Genomic DNA, 19,470 nt, shown 5'->3' on the forward strand with positions numbered 1-19,470 from the left:
TTCCTCCCTCAGTATTTTTCTCTATTTTGTCTTTCCTGTCACGCTTGATATCACGGGAGGAGAATATGGGATACACGCGATAGGTGTAATCATAGTAATTATGATGTATTCGATGATGTATTCATAACGGGATACATTGATATGTATATATGTTGAGTGATTAGTTTGTATATGAATGATATATGTATGATTATTTTGACATGGAAGAATAGGTATATATTTCATTTAATTAATGATTAATTGTTTGAACATAGATACGTCGTTGGTAATAATTTGCATTGGGGAGAAGTGGACAATACTTAGGAATTTTGATCGCGGCTATAATTAATGTAGAGAATGATTGAAAATTAAAATTACGAGGCGTTGGTTTTGTTGTTTTTATCTTCTTCGTCATCGGAATCATCATCATCGAGAGAAACGTCGGAGATATCGTCGGGAGATTTCTCAATGTTTGTTTTGTCAACGTCTGGAGATTTCGAGCGTGAATTTCTCGAATCGTTGTTATCCGTTGTATGCTCGTTACGAGAATTTTTCTTTGTAGTGTTTTCCTCTTGCTCGTAATCGTCCTCATCGTCTCCAATTTTCTCAGAATTATCTGAACTGTAAATGTATGCGAAAATTTGATCATTTTTCTTCCTCGTTTTCTGTTCTTAATAATAATAATTATTATTATTATTATTTTCGTGATTATATATTCTATTTTATTTTATATCTCGCATGCATCTACAATTATGTTAATAAGTTAAGTCATCGAATGGAAAAGATTTATTTTATAATATATATAAACATTTGTTATATGAAATAAATCACGATGTGTTATTTAATTAATCTACATAAATAACACATAATATATGTTATATGTTTAATTAAAACGGTAACATAAGTATCACGTTAAATTCGATACTGGACTAAATTCAAATATTACGATTTGTTTGAACATATTGCAATAATATCCGCAAAATATTGTTTAAAATCAGATTGTGGTATATAAGATATAATAAGAAATGATAAAACAATCTAGATAAAAAAGTTGAAAAAGTTGATATTAAAAATACGAACCTTCTACGACTTCGGCTACGTCTTCTCTTAGATCTACGTCGTTTATTTCGTGATCGGCTTCGTGATCTCTTACGACTACGACCTCTTTTACTTCTCGATCGTCTACGTCTCGCTTCTTGTACCGGATATTCTTCAAATTTCGGATTCATTCGATTCTTCCTTCCAACATCACTCTTTTCTCTTTCTCGTAAATTCCAAGAATCCTCATCGGAGGATCCTATTCTTCTGTAATTTCTCATTAAATTCGTTCTAGATTTTCTCGTTTGTTTTCTCAACAGATCGGAAGATACATGAAGAATTCTATAAGTTTTATCCGTTGGTACAAGATATCCGGATTGGATTCCAAAATCCAGGGCTTTCATCATTTGCATTTTCCTTAATGCTGAGAGTTTGGAAACACGTTTACATTACTAATTGTTCTATTTAATTAATTTCAATTTCAATTTAGAGAAATATATTTACTAATCAAATTCAATTATAGAAAGTTTCTTCTTTTGCAAATGGTAATTTCTAAAGCATGACGATAATGAATCGATAGTTCGTTTAACGAGAAGGATAGGAAAGGGGGGGGGAAAGGTAATAAAAAAATTAGAGACAGAATGAGAGAGAGAGAAGGTAAAAAAGGAAGATATCGCAGAGTTCTTTGAATTTATTTAGTTACTTTCTGCGAGCGGCCAATCGTGTTAAGCGAAAATTAATTACCGTAGGATCGATGTTTTACTGCAAGAAAGTTACTGCAAGAAAGTTACTGAAAGAAAGTTCCTAGAGAAAGGAGCTCACCTTCGCCACCCACGCATCTGTGTACACAGGACGACAAGCAAGAATGATTCTTTGAGGTACGACGACGTTGTCTGACACTGTGTAACTTGGAACGACGACCATTGCTCCTCTTTCTGTTCCTTCTGTATCCCATTCTTCTTTAACAGACACGACCCCGACGATAACCTTCGCGACCTCTTCCGTAGTTCCTTCCTTCCTTTCCTTCTTTTCTTTTTTTTTATTTTTTATCTTCCTTTTCTTTTTCTGTTCGTTTACCTTGACGAAAGCTCGTTTCTCTTAACTCCGCCTTTTTTCTATCTCCTCTTTTCTTTCCCCTTATTTTACGATGAAATAACCGAAGATGAAAATTCCCCCTTTTTTTAGCCGAGCTACCTGTATCGAGACGAAATTATTATTATATTTTATTTATTCTTTTCTTTCTTTTTTCTTTTTTGTTTCTTGTTATATCTTTTTTTTTTTACTTTTGCCCCGCGTTAGACGTCAGAGTTATGAGAAATTTATAAGTCGATAACAAACGAATACGAATCTGTTGAAATGTTGTTAATATTGCAACGAAAAATTTTTAAATAGAAATATTACGTTTGAAATAAAAATTAATAATAAATATTTCGAGAAATGATAAGGAATTCGATTCGAAGATAATTGTTACGTAGAAAATTATTTTCTTTCGATATTCTTTGTTGATAAATTAACGATGATAATTATTCGTTATTATTCTTTCGTACTTTTGTATTCATTTGAAGCCTAAATTATCGAATAAAGGATATTGTGAAATTAAATTTAAAGCTGTGCACACGTTGTTGTATCGACAAAGGTGGATATGATATAAAAGAATCGATGCCACTGACTACTGACCTTAAGGAATAAATTATTACCTGAATATATAGGTCACTGGCATGCCATATCTCGTACACACACACACACACACATACACACATGCGCGTGTTCGTATCTTTATGGATAGATCGTTTGATACGCGTTACATTATTACGTTGGTTCGATAATTTATCACATTTAAGAAAGTTTTTTTAATTTTAAATAAAAAAATTCTCAATTCGGGCTGTTACTGTTTTTTCGTGATGAAATTTATGAAATCATAAATTATACGAATTATTATATATTTATTATTTTAAGCCAGCACCAAATTGATCATAATCCAAATTTAAATATATAAACAGGATTATTTTATATTAGATTTGGTATTTAATGTACTTACATAACTTCGTTTGTGTAAATTTGAAACGAATGGGAATAACTAATCCAACGTCGTCTCTATACACTTCGATTTTGTTATATTAACTTTAGATTTAATCGTATTAAAGTCTTTTAAAAGTGCACAAAGAGTTTACTTTTGTATTTATATATTAGATTAGAAATTTTTAAATAATCTAATAAGAGAAATAAAAATTAAAAGTGACGTGAATTGAAATTGATATGACCGATTTAGCCGCGATTAGTTAACAGATTTGTAACATTTCTTCTTGATCTTATTTAACATTTGACGTACGAAAAAATAATCTCGAAATGTTCGTCTGACTTCAGTTCGCATATGAAAATGAAAAAACTGTCCGATATCAGCGAATCAAAACGGCATGGCAAGGCGAAAGTCACGTTTTCCTTTTATTTATTTGAGTAAAAATCTTGACAAATTATATAACATATGAAATGTTTCACAAAATTTGATAAAAGAGTAAAAGGTGATAGAATTTATTTAGATTACGTGTATATCAAATAAAAGAAACCCCCCCCGATATAACTGACAAGAAAAGGATTACAAAAAATTGGTTTGGAAAGGTCGAGTTTGCGTTAACAGAATTTGGTAGAAATGAAAAAAAAAAAAAAAAAAAAGAAGAAAAAGGGATTTCTTTTTCTTCTTTTATTCTTAAAGAATTTTCATCCCTCGTTTCTCTTTAAAACAGAATCGTCTACTTGATCCTCGTTATTTTCATACTTCTCTCCTTCCTCGTCGTCGTCGTCGTCGTCGTTGTCGTCGTCGTTTCTCGTCTCGTTTTCTTGATTTGCCAGGAGCTGAGTCCGATGCTTTGAGAATGAACAACCAATGAGTTCGCTAGAATCGTCCTTGACCTCATCCTCCTCCTCTACATTCTGACACTTTTCCTTATTTTCTAAATTATTTTTATCATTAAGAATGTCAAGTTCGTTTTGTAGATTTTCTTTCTCGAATGATTTCGAATTACTCCGCTTTTTTCTCGGGGACCTTTTCCGGCCCCTTCTTTGTTTCTTTCTTCCTCGTTTTTCGACTCTTCCCGTTCTGCAAAAAAATAGGAAAAATTATATTATATATAAGAGATATTTTACTTAAAATTTCAGACACTAACTTGATTTGTTTTTTCGGACGATCATCATTTTTCGATTTATCTTTTTTTATTATTTTTTTGTTGTCGTCAGTTAAATCCTTATCGGAGTTATTTCTTTTCGATTTCTCCTCGTTTTTTCTCACACCTTGACGTTTGGGTTTCAAATCTTTTCGCTTAGGTTTCCTATTGGTCGATTCGTCACTATTTTGTACATTTCGCGATAAAGTGTTCTTTCGTATCTTTCGTTGAACCAATTCAAGGCCGTCGCCATTGACTCTACGGGTATATCTTTTTTTTTTACGAAGCTGCGTCTCGATTTGTCTTGGGTTTGCCAAGGTAGGAGATATTTTAAGTACTTGGCCTTGAGGATCCGCAGGGATCAAGTATCCTGATTTAACGCCGAATCTGAGTGCCTTGCGAATATACATTTTTGCTTGTCGTTTACCTAAAGTATAACCAAATTAATTCGATTATTAATTATGTAAGGGGGGAAGTAAATGAACAAAAAAACAAATGACCAAAAATATCATTTGTAAAATAAATAATTATAATGTATAATTAACAAATAAAGATTAAAAGAGAAAATAAAAACTAGGAAGAAACCTTCTTCGATGCCAGCCTTGATGTAATTGTTAATGATCTCGACGATGGAACTTTTGTTCAACAAAGCTCTGTTGGTATCTATCGAACATTGTGGACCAATATTTTCCACGTAGGAATGAGTGAAATCATCGTTAGCGAAATTAGGTGTAGCCGAGCAACCACTGGAAACATCCGTCGGTTCGGTTAGATTCTCCAGAGAGGGTGTTCCGGATTCCGAGCTAACACGTGATATCGAATCTCTCTCGTACGGAGATAAACTTAAATTCCGATAATGCACATTTCTCTCGCGTGGCATTCTTCTTCTAGATAGTGGCCACGTTCTTCTCGTGACTGGAATTATAATTCGCATACATATGTATTCAACATTAAAACGTAAACATTCTTTTAAAACGTGTTCGCTTCAAAGTATTTTATTTCAACATTTTATTATACTTTTATAAAATAATCATTTAAATTATGATAGTATTATATATTATTGATCATCACCTTGGTTATGTTTCTGGATATTTAAAAGTTTCCAAATTAATTCATCAACGTTAATATTTTGGCGATAATTTGGCCGAACACCTGTACAGTGACAATTGCAACACCATCCACGAGAGTATGGATTTTGTTTGATGTACTTCGTGACTTTACGTTCATTCAGTTTCTTCGTCGACGGTGCCATTATGCTTTGACGTGTTTCCTTTCCATTGTTATATTAATTGAATCGTAGTTGGCATAGTTTCTTCGACAAAAAAATTTCTTAAATACTTTTCCTTTTGAAATATTTTTCTTCATTCCAGTCTCTTTCTTTTCTTTATCTTATTCCGGGTAGTAATGAGTTACCAAGTCGTTGCTGAAATCTTTCTACCTTTTTCTCGGATATATTTTTGTGGTAAAACTTTTCGAATAGTTTCGTTTATCATCGGGTCACAAACTTGAAGATTTATTGTTCTTTGATCGTCGTTAGCGAACTCGACGATGAAAGAATTTGGCCGCGTTTACCTTTCCAACGACTCGTTTATCGATCATCTTCTATATTTAACGTGTTCTAACGTAAAAAGCAAAAAAAGATAAAGAGAGAAAAAAAAAAGAAAGGATAAAAGAAAGTAAAAAGAACAATATCTTTTCTCTCGTAGTATGAATTTTTATGGATCAACGATCGATCGATTCGCTTTGATATTTCTTCGGCGAATAATCTACACTCTTATAACTTTAACTTTATCTTATAACAAAGATGAAACTTGAAAGTGGGTCAAGGCTATGATTCCAGGAAGAAAGAGGTCCACTGGTTTCCTGGAAAATACGATAATCGCGTTAATTTCGAAACATTAACGAACTACTTCTATTTTCCTTTTATACTTTATATAATAGTCATGATAATAACGTTGAAGGACCCTTCAAAGATTACGTATTAATAAACATTTAGTATATCCTCGATAATTAATTCATGCACTGGATTAATATAATTCAATTAATATTCATCAAAAGAATTTTGCTATCATAATATATAAACATTTTTAACTTTCAATGGGGAGACAGTTTAACATTCATTTGATCTCTCATATCTCCTATAACTTTTCTTGTCTCTTTCATTTTTTTTTATATTTAGTTAGTGAAGACCAGAATTAAATTATTACTAAATTAAACTTTTTTTTTTAATACAACTAGCGTTATCTAGTGAACAGTTTAAAACTATCGTTAGCGTTGTTACTTAAATAATTAGCACAAAAAAGTTGGCATAAAACCGCAATAACAGAAAAGAAATTAATAAGCACTCTTAAATATGTTTTTTAATAACTTTTATGTATTTACAGATACCAGGAAGTAGTCCAAAATTATTGAAATTAAAGCTGCGACGTATAAAATCCGAATTTAATTTGGATTTTTTTTCTGGTAGAACACTGGGGACGACGAGGTATGGTACAACCATTGATTCGATTTTTTCACGAATCGTAAGCCACGTACCTACCAACGTTCATGTGTCGTATTATAGTTACCATAAACCTCTTGTCTCAGTAATTAATGATGACGACATTATTGATCTATTTAATAATCAACATGATATTAATAGTTAAGATAATAATAACATAATTAAATGAAGCTACTTAAAAATTGATTAATGTGCGATCTGTAAGATATATTTATGTAAAATGAGATTGATGTATAATATTATAATATATTATAATAATATATATATAATAAAATAATATATAATATAATAATATATAATATATAATAATATAATAATATATATATAAGAAAATATTATAATATTTTGTAGTTTTTTACTATTAAATAATCGACAGTCGGTAGCTGTAGTTTTCTTTAGACCAGCCGAGGACCAAAAGAGAACCAGAAAAGGACTTAGTTACAATAAAGTATAGTATAAGGTAATTATTTATATAATTAAATGTATTATTAAATGTTTAATTTTAATCTGTTTATTCTTCTCCCCTTAGCATCGCGCATAATTTTTTTTTGTATATATATTTAATGGATTTTTAATGTATTTTATTCGTTCACAGGTTCCATGTTATTTCGATTCTAATCACGTTTCACTTCTCGTTTATCATTTTATTTTTAATAAAGTAATTTAATAATAATAAAGTGTAGAGTGAGATTGTGTGATGGTCGGTAAAGAGTGCAGAATAGTTGTCCCCTGAATTATCTTTCATAGCTATCAGAAAGTTGTATGCAACGATCGATAACTTGTCGTCTATCTGAGAAGATAAATCTGTTTGATTTTACAGCAGCATAAACTACTGGCGTCTGTTACAGTTACATACCGTTACCACTAGCAATTTATATCTATGGAGAAATCACTAGGCGTGTTTCATATTTCCATGGAGTATATCTTCTAGTGGTTGGACCGATCAATACTTCATGAGTCTCGTCTGGGTTGTGAGGGTTCAAGAAGCACATTGTGTGAACTGTACGTTTGTAGACAAGTGCACGCACGAGTTTATGATTTTTTAAGGACGCTAGAAAGAAAAGAATGATTTGAAAATTAATCGAAATGATCAAAATTTGTTTAAGTATTTCCCGATGGAGTGTGATGATGATCGAGTGTTGAGTGTTTTTCAATGGACGTTATGTGTTTCTTTGACGAGTGACTGGCAAAATTCCGATCAAAATCGAGTGAAATTATTGTTAAAGATAATTCAAACAAAAGTTCTCATCTATCTGGAACGTTAATTTTATCTTGTTAATTAATTAACGAAGATGAAGAGACAGAACGTTAGAACTTTATCGTTGGTAGTGTGCACATTTATTTATCTTTTGATTGGTGCTGCGGTGTTCGATGCACTTGAATCGGACACCGAAAGAAAACGTCGGGAATTTTTATCGGGTAAGATTATTGAATATATATATTTTTGTTTTTATTAATATTGTCTATTATGTATATACTTTTTAGATATACGCCGTAACATGATGAAAAAGTATAACATTAGTGAGGAGGATTATCGTATGGTGGAGATTGTAATTATTGAAAATAAACCCCATAAAGCGGGTCCTCAATGGAAATTTGCTGGTGCCTTCTACTTTGCTACAGTTGTTCTAGCTATGATTGGTAAATAATACTCTTATCTTTATTCAAAGATTTAATTAAATTTATGCTCAGGAACACGGTAGTGTTTCACCTGTTTAATACCTCAATTCGCATAGTTAGACATTTGATATTTATTTATTTGTCTCTCTGTATTCTTTAAAAATAATTAAATGAGTATTAAATTTGATGAAATTTATTTGTCAAGGTTATGGACATTCCACTCCAGTCACCATTGGTGGCAAAGCATTTTGTATGGCATACGCTATGGTGGGCATACCACTTGGCCTGGTAATGTTTCAAAGTATTGGCGAACGTTTAAACAAATTTGCTTCGGTTGTTATCAGACGAGCAAAGACTTACATGAGATGTAAAAAGAACGATGCTACGGAAATGAACCTAATGTTGGCTACTGGATTATTGTCAAGTATAATAATCACTACCGGTGCTGCGGTATTTTCACGTTATGAGGGTTGGAGTTACTTCGATAGTTTCTATTATTGTTTCGTCACGTTAACGACCATTGGTTTCGGTGATTTCGTTGCTTTGCAGGTAAATTTATTCGATTCATTATTTAACAAACGAATAATTATACGTTTTCCAATCTATTATCTTTCCTCTCTTATATTTTTTATTTTCCAGAACGATCATGCACTTTCAAACAAACCAGGTTACGTGGCTCTAAGTTTGGTGTTCATTTTATTCGGTTTAGCGGTTGTCGCTGCTAGTATAAATCTATTGGTTCTACGTTTCATGACAATGTATAAATAATCAATTACTTAACATTTTATTCAAATGGAAACAAATCTTTTTAGCTGTTTTTTTTTTCTTCAATTAGGAATACCGGAGATCCACGTCGGGAGGATAACGAATTGCAAATAACAGCCGATCATGTGTTAACCTTAGATGGCGAAGTGGTTGCTGTTAATGGCAAAGCTTTGCCCAATCTCGTGCCGATAGTTCACGATACGGACGATTGCGTAAGCGTGTGTTCGTGTACGTGTCTTGGACCAACAAATTCGGAATTGTTGGATTCTTCTGGTTACCAAGGTTACAGACCACCCTCAACCTCGGCGAGCTTTCGCGTTAAACGTGCATCCGTCTGATGGAAGGAGTTTCGTCGTCGTAGTTTACGTCGTCGACTTTCCAAGGCCGACAGCCGAGAACTTCTCGGCATCGATGTTTGAACTCGAATAAAAGAAGATAAAGAAAAAGGAAAAGAACAAAAAAAACACACACACGCGCCAAATATAAAACGAATAAATGATAAATGAAAGGAAAGAAAACTAGGGGGGGGGAAAGATATCAAACACGGATAGGACACTGCCATAAGGACAGATATCGAATCAGAATAATATTCTCGTCGGATGTCGATCCGAAATTTCATAATCAATTGTAAGACTAATTATGATGAAATTCTTTACACCCAAGAATCGATCGTTTTAGAAAAAAAAGTGTGACGATATTAATCGTATATACTTCAAAGATTATTGAACTATTTTGAAAGAAACGAATATGGATGATGATCATCATCCTGTTGTGAAAATAAAATCAATATTCGATATTTATTAACATTGTATGGGGAAAGAGTAATCGGTTTTACATCTATCTACGATTTCATTACTGGAAATTGTATGTATCTGTATGCTACGTACCGGTTTGTTCGAAGATGGTATTTTTTTATGCGATTTGTAATTAAAATCAATAGTAAATTTAAGTATAACGAAAGACTGACGAACGATAGAAAATTATTTAAAATCGAAAAGAAAAATAAATGAAAAGTAGTTGATACGGGTATTAATAGTCTATGAAGTATCTTCTTCCTGTAATATATGATTGATCATCTGTTGTTTAAATAATATTTCTAAATTATTTGGTAACACATTGTATCCTTATTGCTTAAATATGATAATTGTTTTACAAAATTTTATTTAGATTGTTCGAATTCGTTGAAGGAATACACCTATAAGATAACTTATTTTATATAAACGCACGTATATATGTGTTTATAAAAAATTAATGAAATTGATTTTATTATATCGATAATATCTAAGTACGTGAGTAGAAAAAGGGGGTTTTCCTCTTTAAAATAGTTTTTGTTTCAAGTTTCTACGACTTTTGGTTCCGAAGATATTGCCTCCGCAAAATTCATTCGTTCATTAGGGACTTGATCGGAGTAAGCGTAGTAACAGCTGATCGTAGTAATCGTGCGTAATTTCCAAGAATTTATGTAGGTCACTCGGTCAATGCCAAATATGAATGAACATAAATACTTTTTACAGAAACAGGAATATCTCCGAAACTAAAAATCGTAGAGACATAATAAAGGTATCGTTTTATAGGGAAAATTATTTATTATTTTCTCGCCATATATTTATTTCTCCCTATTGTTTATAAACAATTTGTTAATTAATTATTTTTATAATCAATGTAACAAAAGCAGATTTCTTTCGATTCTTTCGTTACGTTGACGATTATCAATTAAAAAATTAGTGAAACTATTTGTTATAAACAATTTGATTATAAACAATTTGTTATAATCAATTTTTTGAGAAATATATGTTTGTTAGAAAGGATTTTCTTTTTTAAATAATTACTATACGTTTCGTGCATTTTTATTTTATATGATAAAGTATGATTGTTTATCAAAAATGTTTATAACAATGAATCGAAGACTTTCATTTACTACAGGAAGATTTCTGTCGTACTATTAATGGCCATTATTAAGAAACAGATATAAATAATAAGACAAGTCAATGCAAAGTAAATTCGAGATTAAACGTATTGTTAATAAAATGAATGCCTGAAAGTATAAACAAAATGTTTATTTATAAAAAGAAAAGAAAATTAGAGACCTTAGCATGTAAGATCTGGTATTTTTAGTTGAGTTTGTAAGTTTTATCTACTAATTACAATTTTATATTGTTTATTCAATTTAAAACCCTTGACGCAATTGTTGAAACAAATTTTGAAGCCCTTCTAGTTGCAATATTGGATGTAATTTGCTACGGAATCTTTCACTAAACTCTGACGTAGCCCTGAAATGCTAAGATCAATTTTTGAGGCATCCCTTCGAATAAATTAGAAACCCTTTACTTGGAAATATTCTATTGGATTGTTTTTTAGTTGTTTTCTATTATAAATGCATGGGGCTTTTCTGAACTTTTATTTAAATTGACGACATGATTTCTTATTCATGGATGGTAATTCTTTATTAATTAGATTAATTTTAAAGAAATTACAATCGTTCATGTAAAATGTTAGACAAAGATATATTTTGTAAATGTTACAAATATAACAATAAATAATCATAATTGACATTTATATTTCTTGAAATTGTCAATTATTCGTTTTTCATAAATTCTTCGATCTTTTATATGAATTTATATTTTGTTACACGAATTCCTCGAGAATCGATAAATCGAAATCGATCTCTGATGTTTTATTTTAAACAATATCCTTGTAATACAATAGTTTTCATAGGAAAATTCTGTTATTAAAACTAGCGAAAGAGGTGTAATCTAAGAATTTCACTATGTCTAATAACGATGTTCCTAAAGAACAAGGTCACGTTTGTGAATTGCTTACGAGAATAGACGATTTGGGTGAAATGGATAATGGTTGGGACATTAAACAAATATGGTATGAATTGACTAGTATTAATAAACGTTCACCTAGATGCATGCTATATGTGGATAGTATGACAGCATTAAATGTTGAAAAAAGAAGACACTTACGTCTTAAGTATTCTTGGGTTATACATCCCTTTAGTTATTTCAGGTTAATCTTTTAAACATTCACCCTAAACTAATCTTCTTATCATCGATTAACATACCTCGATGATTTTCCATTAGAATTCTATGGGAAACATTTATGATGGTCATTTATGGAATAGCCTTTTTTACCATACCTTTTATGATCTCGTTTATTATCATGGATTATGAATTATTGCGTTTGGATAAAGTTAATATTTTCATTTATATTGTATGTTGGTTGGATATCATTTGCAATTGCATCACCGGTTATTATGATAAAAAACATGTACACGTAGAAATGAGATTGTCTAAAATATTGAAGTATGATCTAATTAATAATTTATATTTTCGCACATATGTATGAACCACGTACGTATTTATTAACTAATTGATTTATTTGTTTTAATTATATTTAGAAGATACTCGAAAGGATATCTTATGGTTGATATACTTTCCTCTTTGCCTTACGATCACATAACTTTATTATTGCGAAGATTGCCAGGAAATGATTCATTTCGTATTATAACTCTAATTAATATTCTACCCCTTTTAAAACTGACACGTTATCCAACCCTAATTTCTTATATTTTTTGGTTTTATCAATATTTAGCGATAGAACATTTTTATTATCAAACTACGATTACACTGGCGTTAGGATTTTATTTAATTATTTGGTTCACCTGTTTGTGTTATCTTTTGCCTATATTGACCTTACATTTTTATAATATTTCATTAACGGTGAGTAATTGAAACGAATATATTAATTAACATTGATTAACATCAAAATGATCGAATTTTTGTTAAGGAATGCACCGATTGTTGGATGGCAGGGATAGAGAAGGAAATTATAGCTGTTAGATTTCAGCACGCTCTTTTCATCGTTTTGGAAAATCTTTTAGCAAGCGGTTATGGTATTTTCCCTCCAAAAACTGACACACACATCGCATTAAATACTTTACTCATGATATTTGGCAGATTCATTGAATGTTACATCATAAGTGGGTCGTCGATCAAATATTTTCATTGATCTATTTAGTTTTGTTAACGTTAGTTATGTTGCTACAGATAAAAGGATTCAGGGAATCTGCGGAGACTAAATATAATGAAATAATCAGTCATGTAGAAGCATTTACAAGGCGAAAACAATTACCTTTGCAAATGAAAAATCGATTGTTATTATATTACAGTTATCGATTCAAGAATACTTTCTTTCGTGAAAAACAAATCCTGAGCAAACTTACAGGTTAACGACGAATCCTTTAGCTTCGTATTTTTCTTCTTTTTTCTTTTTTCTTTTTTTTTTTTTGCAATATTTAACGCCAGTTTTGTAGAATAATCGATTGTAGTTTAAATGGGGAAAATATTATTTGTAGAACAATTACGAGATGAAATTGCTATGCAATCTTGCAGACGTTTGGTAGAAAATGTTGAGATCTTTCAAAATTTACCTTTGGACGTTTTAAAAACGATTGTCAGAAATTTAAAATTCGAAATGTATTTGCAAAATGATGTTATAATAAGAGGTGGCACGCCAGGTGATTGTATGTTTTTTTTATGCATCGGAACCGTCGTTGTTTTAACGCCAACCGGCAAAAAAGTAATTGTTAATATAATTTTATATTATTTCTAAGATAAATAGATATATTTGATAATGTTGATTATTTTATTTAAAGGATGATTTGTTTAATTTACATTTAGATATGCTATTTAGACGATGGGGCTCATTTCGGTGAAGTAGCACTTTTAGTACCCAATCAAAAACGTGTTGCAACTGTGATTGCTGTAGACGTTTGCGAAGTTTATCGTCTCGATAGAAAAAATTTTCGAAAATGTGTTTCGATACATTCGGAATTATTTTACTTGATTGAACGTATTGCCACTGAAAGAATAGAGAGGACTGTGGCAGTTGACGAACAACATAAAATATTTTTAATGCGTTCGAACTTTGCTTATGGTAACATAAGAAAATTAAAGAGTAAAAGGAAATCAATCCCAAAATAATTGAATGCCAATAATAATTATTTGTTATAAATTAATAAAGTATAGTTTAATGTGAATAGGATTTTTTTTTAATTTTCTGTGTACGTGTTTGTTTTTTTTTTTTTGGTACGATAAATAAGAATGAAAATTTATTCGTAGATTTGTGTATATATATATTTTTTTTAAGGATATTAAATATTATTATTATTAATATTAATATTATATTATATTATATTATACTATATTATATATTATATTATATATGTATTATATTATATTATACTATACTATATTATATATTATATTTTATATTATATTATATCATACTATATTATATTATTGTCCACACAATGCTTGTAATAGTCACATTGGTTGATTGATCATTATTTATTTTATTTTCTCATTTTTTTCTTCTTTTCTTTCTTTTTTTCTTCTTCTTAATTAGAATCGTAGAATATTAATCATCACCTAAGATTATTTTTTGCAGTTTATAATCGTGATATCATTTAAGGATCGTTACACGTGACAATAGTATTCCGAGTATTAATTAAATACGTTTAATGATAAATTTAATTTTTGGCAAATTCTCTCTATCGGTGATACATGCTCTTATACCTTTTTTTTTTTTATTTTTTATTGAAATCCGTAGCGTCGATCGTGATGGGATTTTAATTAATTTTATTTTGTTTTTATCTCTAATGTCTTAGGATTACGTTGTACATAAAATAAGAGGATAATTTTAGTTTTTATTTTATTTCAAGTAGAATAGAAACAATCAAATTTATTTATATATCCGAATGACAGTGAATTATTTCATTAATAATTAACATACATACAATTGTGTATGCTCGCATTGCGTTTATTCATTTTATTGATTTATTTATTCATTTATGCGATAATGATGATGATAATAATAATAATAATAATAATAATAATAATATAATAATAATAATATTAATAATGATCTGTCGAATCTAGATTAATTCGTCTTATGGTTAATAAATGCGAGGAATGTTCCAGATTATTCCTTATAATCATAATAAGTTTATCTCTCCTTCTCTTTCTCTCTCTCTCTCTCTCTTTCTCCTTCATTTTTCTTTCTAATTCAAAATGAAATAACACGCGTTAACATCACGATCATTCCCTTCGGATTTAATAATAAACATAGGAGAATCTATGTCCGTCAAAGATCTACGTATAGAAAAAGATTGATGATTCGAAATTGTTAATAAAGTTAGGTATATACATTTATACGTAACAATTCTATTTTAACTATTTCACGACTAACAAATGGATAGTGCATGCCATTAGTGTACATTGTAAACGTTCAAAGTGTTTATCATATTTTTAAATTTTTAGTACGTACATGTAAAACGAATTTGACACTTTACTTGTATCAAGAATTTGGTTTGTTTTGTTAAGCAAATAATGCATGTTGTATCGATTCGTGTATCGATAATCAATGTGAAACATTTAATGGGACGACAAATACAAATAACAGATGTTAGTCGTGAAAAGGGTTAAAAGAGTCTTCGTGTACGTGTATACGTTTTTATATAGATTCGCGTATGTGTATTTGTTTGTACGCGTGTATATAATATGTAATTTTTGAAACACGCGAGATTGACGATACGTAAAACTCACACGATTAACTATTTATCTCATAAATTACTTACGTTTAAACGTAGAACTAATATACGAGTATGAACGCGTCTGTGTATAATATGCGTGTAATTGTACGCGTTATTACTATTTATTATTTCACATTAGTTCATTTTATTTATCAACCTTTTATCTTTGTATGATATTTATTTTTTTGTATTTTCTCATCGACAGCTAGTTTTTTTTTTAAATTGATTACTTTATATCCTTGCACGTGTCTCTTTCTATCTTCGACTAATTCTTGTATAAGTTTTTATTTTTATTTTTAATATATATATATAAGAAAAATCTTCCAACAATGTGTTAAATTTTTGTTCAACATTGCAATCGTCTTAATACGCGTACTCGTTTTGGTCGTATCTAAAATGATATGAAGAGAAGAAGTATATTCGATGATAAAACGTCATTTAATTAATTATCGTATTTTAATTTATCTCGTTTTTATTTTAATTCTATTCTGCTTTTTCTTTTTTTTTTTTTCTTTTCATTTTTGTAATATTTATCGTAAACTCAATCTCATCCACTACGATTTCACTTTTTTTTTTTCTTTTCTTGTTCTCGCTGCAACATACCACCATAATATATATTTACACTAACAAAGCGCGATATATATATATATATATATTATAAACGCGCATATTATAAATTATATACCCCTAATTACTCTTTCCTGAATATTTTCATTTCTTTTTCTTATTTTTGTAAATTTTTCTTTTTTGGTAAATTTTCTTTTTTAATGATTTTTTTTTTTTTATTATTATTTCTTTTAAGGACATCTAATAAGGCACTCTTATTCGACTGTAACCAAAGCGACGTAAAAATAAGTAGTAATTATAATTATAATAATAATATTAATATTAATAATAATAATAATAATCTTAAATGTTCTATCGTACGTGTGTAACGTCATCGATTACGCGTTAATTCTTTAATTCGCGTATATCAAAATGTTATAATTGGTATCATCGATATTCCCTTAAAGTATTCTTAGTAGTTTTATGGTATTAATTCAATGAAAATGACATAGATTTCTAATCAAAAATTCATTGCCAAGAGGAACAAAAACATAAATGCAATATTTGTCTCAACTACGAGACACATTGATTATTAATTAATTAATTAATTAATTAATTGATTGATTAATTGTTTGATTGAATGACTCATTTGGATTGATTCATTGTAATGATTTCTTAAGAGATACTACACGCACAAGTATTCGACAAAGATGCAACATATATTGTAATTCTATTCTTGGAAATCATTTCTACGAGATGAAAACAAATGTTATTTTCTTCCAAGTAATTATAACTCGTTGACTGCTACGCAAGTATTCTAATTTTTATCGTATCTAATTGAAAGATCAGATATAAAACAACACACGTCCACGTGTCACCCAGGTGGCTTTGATTGACAGAACTAATGCCGGATAATCGAATAATTCCATGTGGCAATCAACGTGTTAAACAAAACATGTAGCATCTCCGTTTCTTTCCCTTTTTTTATTCTTTTGACCGGTCAACGTTATGGCAACATTTGAATGTTTCGTTAAAAATAAGTAATAACAATACAATAGATATTATAAACGATATATTGTATAATCAACTATTATTATATTGTACAACATAACGCTCGTAATATGCATCATAGAAACTAGGTACCTACAAGATTTTTCTCGACTTCGTATGACAATAGGCGAGGTTCTTTTAACGTCATCTTTACTATTTTTTATTTATTTATTCTTCATTTTTCTTTTATCGATCATTTTTATATCAAATTGTTTCTTTTATCAATGTTAAGGTTTTGTTTGTTTTATTATTTCTTCCGTCACAACGTACGTCTAGCGAGACCATTAAACGTTTTATACTTTTCTCGTCGTTTTATATACGCGAAAAGACAAAAATTAATACAAAAATTATTAATAAATTATGACAATTCATTCATCATCAACGATATTGATTTATATTTTTTCGTTTGTAAATTTTTTGTAATTAAAACAACAGAACATTTGCAGAAACGTTTACGATCGACGAATTCGCGTGGATATGTTGCCGCGTTAATAATCTATGAATATTGTTAAACAAATCCTTGTTTGCAGGAAAATTAAATCGCTATGACGTACATACATACAACTATTATATACTATAATATAGTTTATACGCAAAGGTGTCATCGAATGCCTTTCTTTATTTGTTTGAAAACTCGAAGAAAATCAAATCCGCTTACTTCGGACTCTGTCGGACTAGTATTCAGCGTCAGACTGTATATACATGGATGAGAAAGTTAGATAAAGTAGGAAAGTGAGAAATAAAGAAACAAAATCTAGAAATAGAAATAGATAGAAAGAAATAGAAAGAAACAATTGAAAATAATGATGGAAAGATGGACGAGTAAGATCGATGAACGATTTTTCTTGAGTACACATTAATCTCAGCTCCCATTTTAAGTTATTCCAATAATCCTTTTTTTTTTTTCTTTTTAGTAACATTCTATATATATATACATAATAATGTTATGTATATATGTATGTATATTATCTATCTATGTGTAGAGACGTTCTAAGGCTTTGGCAGTGAACGAATGCCGATTTGCACAGCGTTACGATGCAAGGTGCTCGTATTATTTCAATTCATATCATTTGTTTTTGCTTATATTTTAATTTACCTTGTTATATTATTGGATGTTTATAATATATCAAGAAATATTACGATCGTCGTCCATCATATTATCTCGAATGAATATGATTATTTGATTAGTCTCGAGAGTCGAGTATTTTAATGTATCATTCTTCTTTTTCTTCTCAAATCGTCGAGGTGTGGTCCTCTCGACGGTAATTGGCCATCCTCCGTGCATGATCGACAACAAAATCTGGCATAATACTTGTGTTGGCAGTAACGTGCCATTACGATTAAATCACACTTTGCGAAGAAACTGTTGTCTTGGCAATTGGGGTGTATAAATATGCCTAAGAAAAATAAAACAAATATGATTTGTTATTTGTTTTAATCGAGATCATCTTTAAGACGTTTCATTTTATAAGTTCGAGTTAATTGCTTTTCGATTAGCTTTGTTTTTTATCTTACCAGCTACGCGTATATCCACGCTATCGGAATCGGAAGTGTATTCGTTCGTTGCTTCGCATCGATAACGGCCCGAGTCGTCTTTGCTCGCGTCGGTGATTAAAAGTCTGTTTGTTTCTACAATTGAAACATTTTTTTGAAATGTTAATAATATCATTGATATACGCTCTACTCCCACACGTTGACACGTATATATTTTATCTCAAATTAAAAAGACGTAATTTTCATTTAGCGTCAACGTGTTCGTATGAATAATAAATGTTTATATATGACAATTCTTACCAGATATTTTAATCCGATTATTAGTTTGAATTAGACTATCGTTTTTGTACCAAAGTACTCGTGGAATTGGATAGCCGTCAATGCTACAACCAATACTGATGTCGCTACCTTCGGGAAATTGTGTTTGACCTACCGATACGCTCACGTTCACCGGTACTGTATCGAAACAAAGTTAATATTAGTACAACAAAAACTTAAATCATTCGAGAAATGTTTAAAATACAATAAATGATAAATTGAAATTTGAAAAACTAGCGATGCGTGGAATATAAAATTAAAACAAAATTAAACACCCTACCTCGTTTAACTTTAATCCATGTGATCGTCCTTAACAAAGTCAATTTGTTCTAAATTGTAATAATAATAAAAAGCAAGTTAGAGCACGTTAACATGCATGTTATAAAATGCAAGAAAAAGTGTCG

The 19,470-nt window shown here is 30.0% G+C and overlaps 5 protein-coding genes across 9 annotated transcripts in view; 2 read left to right on the top strand and 3 right to left on the bottom strand.

Moving 5' to 3' along the window:
* Positions 1 to 353: 353 nt before the first annotated feature.
* On the bottom strand, positions 354 to 1,972 carry LOC122518875 (serine/arginine-rich splicing factor 4-like). Its single transcript, XM_043637991.1, has 3 exons — positions 1,840 to 1,972; positions 1,060 to 1,441; positions 354 to 600 (listed from the first exon to the last, which is right to left on the bottom strand). Exons 1-3 carry the CDS (start codon positions 1,970 to 1,972, stop codon positions 354 to 356), a joined length of 762 nt encoding a protein of 253 aa, XP_043493926.1.
* Positions 1,973 to 3,732: 1,760 nt separating this feature from the next.
* LOC122518876 (RNA polymerase II subunit 5-mediating protein homolog) lies at positions 3,733 to 5,739 on the bottom strand. Its single transcript, XM_043637992.1, has 4 exons — positions 5,247 to 5,739; positions 4,761 to 5,090; positions 4,179 to 4,602; positions 3,733 to 4,111 (listed from the first exon to the last, which is right to left on the bottom strand). Exons 1-4 carry the CDS (start codon positions 5,425 to 5,427, stop codon positions 3,733 to 3,735), a joined length of 1,314 nt encoding a protein of 437 aa, XP_043493927.1. The 5' UTR covers positions 5,428 to 5,739.
* Positions 5,740 to 7,516: 1,777 nt separating this feature from the next.
* Positions 7,517 to 9,496, top strand: LOC122518903 (two pore potassium channel protein sup-9). Its single transcript, XM_043638049.1, has 5 exons — positions 7,517 to 8,094; positions 8,161 to 8,316; positions 8,501 to 8,844; positions 8,935 to 9,053; positions 9,131 to 9,496. Exons 1-5 carry the CDS (start codon positions 7,968 to 7,970, stop codon positions 9,396 to 9,398), a joined length of 1,014 nt encoding a protein of 337 aa, XP_043493984.1. The 5' UTR covers positions 7,517 to 7,967; the 3' UTR covers positions 9,399 to 9,496.
* Positions 9,497 to 10,878: 1,382 nt separating this feature from the next.
* Positions 10,879 to 14,104, top strand: LOC122518904 (potassium/sodium hyperpolarization-activated cyclic nucleotide-gated channel 1-like). The gene is made up of 7 exons (XM_043638050.1): positions 10,879 to 12,072; positions 12,147 to 12,368; positions 12,464 to 12,785; positions 12,853 to 13,045; positions 13,099 to 13,290; positions 13,421 to 13,644; positions 13,746 to 14,104. The coding sequence occupies exons 1-7, from the start codon at positions 11,828 to 11,830 to the stop codon at positions 14,046 to 14,048; spliced, it is 1,701 nt and encodes a 566-aa protein (XP_043493985.1). The 5' UTR covers positions 10,879 to 11,827; the 3' UTR covers positions 14,049 to 14,104.
* A 3,159-nt stretch (positions 14,105 to 17,263) lies between these two features.
* The window catches only part of LOC122518900 (papilin), a 68,799-nt gene continuing 66,592 nt past the window's right edge, over positions 17,264 to 19,470 (bottom strand). For 4 of the 5 annotated variants that reach the window (XM_043638044.1, XM_043638045.1, XM_043638047.1 and 1 more), the window contains 3 exons: positions 19,049 to 19,204; positions 18,770 to 18,883; positions 17,264 to 18,651 (listed from right to left, as the gene is read on the bottom strand). In XM_043638044.1, coding sequence (XP_043493979.1) covers positions 18,461 to 18,651; positions 18,770 to 18,883; positions 19,049 to 19,204 — 461 coding nt within the window. In that variant the 3' untranslated portion in view covers positions 17,264 to 18,460. Of the gene's footprint in view, positions 18,652 to 18,769; positions 18,884 to 19,048; positions 19,205 to 19,346; positions 19,396 to 19,470 lie in introns of those variants that run through there. The other variant, XM_043638046.1, reaches the window with a different exon arrangement.

This window comes from Polistes fuscatus, unplaced genomic scaffold (genome assembly GCF_010416935.1).
Source record: "Polistes fuscatus isolate 324 unplaced genomic scaffold, CU_Pfus_HIC Scaffold27, whole genome shotgun sequence".
NCBI lineage: Eukaryota > Metazoa > Arthropoda > Insecta > Hymenoptera > Vespidae > Polistes > Polistes fuscatus.